Source organism: Ammodytes marinus (genome assembly GCF_949987685.1).
Source record: "Ammodytes marinus genome assembly, contig: scaffold_83, whole genome shotgun sequence".
Classification (NCBI taxonomy): domain Eukaryota; kingdom Metazoa; phylum Chordata; class Actinopteri; order Uranoscopiformes; family Ammodytidae; genus Ammodytes; species Ammodytes marinus.
The window spans coordinates 65,452-69,352 of record NW_027648253.1 but is presented as its reverse complement, the minus strand read 5'-3'; the positions used below and the strand labels follow the sequence as shown (position 1 = coordinate 69,352).

General features: G+C 47.0%; 1 protein-coding gene across 2 annotated transcripts in view; it reads left to right on the top strand.

The window, feature by feature from the left end:
• Positions 1-309: 309 nt before the first annotated feature.
• LOC307270855 (sorting nexin-9-like) overlaps positions 310-3,901 on the top strand; it is a 15,546-nt gene continuing 11,954 nt past the window's right edge. Inside the window, exons 1-4 of one of the 2 annotated variants that reach the window (XM_080054742.1) lie at positions 310-425; positions 1,589-1,675; positions 2,114-2,188; positions 2,460-2,529. In XM_080054742.1, coding sequence (XP_079910868.1) covers positions 414-425; positions 1,589-1,675; positions 2,114-2,188; positions 2,460-2,529 — 244 coding nt within the window. In that variant the 5' untranslated portion in view covers positions 310-413. The remainder of the gene's footprint in view (positions 426-1,588; positions 1,676-2,113; positions 2,189-2,459; positions 2,530-3,901) is intronic. The other variant, XM_080054743.1, reaches the window with a different exon arrangement.

Genomic DNA, 3,901 nt, shown 5'->3' with positions numbered 1-3,901 from the left:
TTTCTTGATTCTAAATAGCATAGAAACTCATTTAACATTAAAGTACTATATATATATTAATACTATTTAGGATAGTTTTCTTATGTATAAAACATTCAACCACACATATATTGGCATTACTGTTCATATTTTTTGTTTTGAAGGTCAAACCAAATGTAATATTATCTCTTCCTTCGTAACAGAAACTGGATTCAGCTCTTCAGTTAAAGCTCTGAGCAGGCTTACCTTAGCGGGACCTTTATTGTGAAGGGCGGAGCGGAGGTGCACGCTGCGTGATGTTTGCGTCTTGACGTCACGTAGCAGAGGTAGCAGCTCGCGCCTCAGCTGGCAGGATGGGACAGTGAGCGCGCGGGGTTACCGTTAGAACAAGGAAATAAACAACAACAACACTCTCCTGCTGCAGTGACGACATCATGTCTGCGAAGGTAAGCTCACCTGTGACGTAGGCCTACACCTCTGACGCGCTGCTGTACGTCATAGCAGAGAAACGGGGCTCGCGCTGCTGTAGGGAGAGAGGGAGTGACGTCACAGTGTAGTAGCCGTCAGTTACTACAGTTTAGCGACAGAGTAATAGTCTCTCACTGGAGTATTTATTCATTTGTTTTCATGCGCACTCAGTCAACCTGTCTTCAACAAGTAGCCTGTCCTTCTGCAACAGGCTACAAGAAAATATACATTCAACAACACACACCCACAGTCTGTCTCTGTCTCTCTCTGTCCCTCTCTGTCTCTCTCTCTCTCTCTGTCCCTCTCTGTCTCTCTCTCTCTGTCTCTCTCTCTCTGTCTCTCTCTCTCTGTCTCTCTCTGTCTCTGTCTCTGTCTCTGTCTCTCTCTCTCTCACACACACACACAACATATTGTTTTTCTAAGCTGCTCCTTTTACCTAGTTACAGATGAGTGAGTGAAGCAGGAATTAAAGGGGTTGTGTAGTAAACTAACAGTAAGCAGGAGGTGTGTGTGTGTGTGTGTGTGTGTGTGTGTGTGTGTGTGTGTGTGTGTGTGTGTGTGTGTGTGTGTGTGTGTGTGTGTGTGTGTGTGTGCGCGTGTGTGTGTGTGTGTGTGTGTGTGTGTGTGTGTATCAGAGGAAACGTCTGTTATCTAACAAACACATGAACGTCCTGTTTGACTGTCAGCAGATTCAAACTTTTCCGTCATATTCAGCAGAATGTATCAACACATTAAAACACACACACACACACACACACACACACACACACACACACACACAGACACACACAGACTTTAAAGTGTCTCTGAGGAACTTTCAGTGTGTGTTAATTCTAGCGCCCCCCTTTGGACAAAAGCGGTAGTGTTTTTACCACGCCAGCTGTTGTTCCTGGGTGAGCGTATACCCATGACAAAGGCATTAAGAAAAACTATATCAACATAGCATGCTTTGCCACTGATGGTCTAGTTTGCTGTTACAAAATACATTACTGATCTGTGTGTGTGTGTGTGTGTGCGTGGGTGTGTGTGTCTGTGGGTGTGTGTGCGCGTGTGTGTCTGTGCGCGTGGGTGTGTGTGTGTGTGCGCGTGGGTGTGTGTTCGTGCGTGTGTGTGTGTGCGCGTGGGTGTGTGTGTGTCTCAGGCTCAGATTCTCTACGACTTCACGGCTGAACCAGGAAACAACGAGCTGTCCGTCCGTCAGGGCGAAACAGTCACAGTGCTGGACCAGGTAACACCCTCTCTCTCTCTCTCTCTCTCTCTCTCTCTCTCTCTCTCTCTCTCTCTCTCTCTCTCTCTCTCTCTCTCTCTCTCTCTCTCTCTCTCTCTCTCTCTCTCTCTCTCTCTCTCTCTCTCTCTCTCTCTCTCTCTCTCTCTCTCACTCACTCACTCACTCACTCACTCACTCACTCACTCACTCACAGTGAATATTAATCCCTTTTGCAGTAATTTGCAGAAGTCATTTCACAACAACTTGTTCAACACAAGATGGAGTAAGTGATTTAAAAAAAAAATGTGTGTGTCTCTCTCTCTCTGTGGTGTGTGTGTGTGTGTGTGTGTGTGTCTCTCGCTCTCTCTCTGTGGTGTGTGTGTGTGTGTGTGTGTGTGTGTGTGTGTGTGTGTGTGTGTGTGTGTGTGTGTGTGTGTGTGTGTGTGTGTGTGTGTGTAGGCTGTAGGTGGAGGCTGGATTGAAGCCAAGAACTCCAGTGGACAAACAGGACTGGTACCTGAGGGATATTTACAGGTGAGACACACACACACACACACACACACACACACACACACACACACACACACACACACACACACACACACACACACACACACACACACATACACACACACACACACACACACACACACAATGTTGATCTCAACGTGTATTCCTGATCATGTATTTATGTGTCAGTTGGTGCTTTTATTTTCTTAACAGTGAACTAATCATATTTTTTTTGGGGCTTTTTTCTTTTATTCTGAAATCTTCTTCTTCATTCCAACACGTTGTTGTGTTGCAGGTTGTTGCCGCGGGCGACGGAGGAGGCGGGGTCTCTGTGTCAGGGGGCGGAGCCACAGACAGATGGGACGGTCAGACACGTTTAAAACATGAGCTCAACTATTAACCCTTAGAACCCTGACCCTTAACTCAACCCAATAGGACTGTGTTATTAACCCGTCCCTAACCCTTAGAACCCTGACCCTTAGAACCCTGACCCTTAGAACCCTGACCCTTAACTCAACCCAATAGGACTGTGTTATTAACCCTTAGAACCCTAACCCTTAGAACCCTGACCCTTAACTCAACCCAATAGGACTGTGTTATTAACCCTTAGAACCCTGACCCTTAACTCAACCCAATAGGACTGTGTTATTAACCCTTAGAACCCTAACCCTTAGAACCCTGACCCTTAGAACCCTGACCCTTAACTCAACCCAATAGGACTGTGTTATTAACCCGTCCCTAACCCTTAAAGACCTACTTTACCGGTTGGAATATGAAGGTGTATTGAACTCTGAGATCCTATTTAGTATAAATGTGCAAAGAAAATTGAAATCGGATCATTTTAGCCTGAGAAAAGGCAGAAAGAGTGTTTTATGGTCTCACTGTCTAACCCTACAGTTTCCTTCTTGTGACATCACAGTAAGGGTTAGGATTAACAGGACAGCTGGGCCAAGGGAAGACTGAGGGAAGACTGAGGGAAGACTGAGGGAAGAAAAACCTCATTCATTATATTATAATAGTTATTTTATAATGATAGAACGCTGGTTCTGTATGGGGGAAGTATTCCTTTAACTAAACCCAATAGGACGTTGTTATGAACCCTGACCCTGTGATTAGAGGGTTAGGATCGACATGGGGCTGTTATTAGAGGGTCAACATGGGGCTGTCAGTAGGATCGACATGGGGCTGTCAGTAGAGACATGGGGCTGTCAGTAGGATCGACATGGGGCTGTCAGTAGAGACATGGGGCTGTCAGTAGAGACATGGGGCTGTCAGTAGGATCGACATGGGGCTGTCAGTAGAGGATCGACATGGGGCTGTCAGTAGAGACATGGGGCTGTCAGTAGAGGATCGACATGGGGCTGTCAGTAGGATCGACATGGGGCTGTCAGTAGACATGGGGCTGTCAGTAGACATGGGGCTGTCAGTAGACATGGGGCTGTCAGTAGAGGATCGACATGGGGCTGTCAGTAGACATGGGGCTGTCAGTAGAGGATCGACATGGGGCTGTTATTAGAGGATCGACATGGGGCTGTCAGTAGACATGGGGCTGTCAGTAGGATCGACATGGGGCTGTCAGTAGACATGGGGCTGTCAGTAGACATGGGGCTGTCAGTAGAGGATCGACATGGGGCTGTCAGTAGACATGGGGCTGTCAGTAGAGGATCGACATGGGGCTGTCAGTAGACATGGGGCTGTCAGTAGGATCGACATGGGGCTGTCAGTAGACATGGGGCT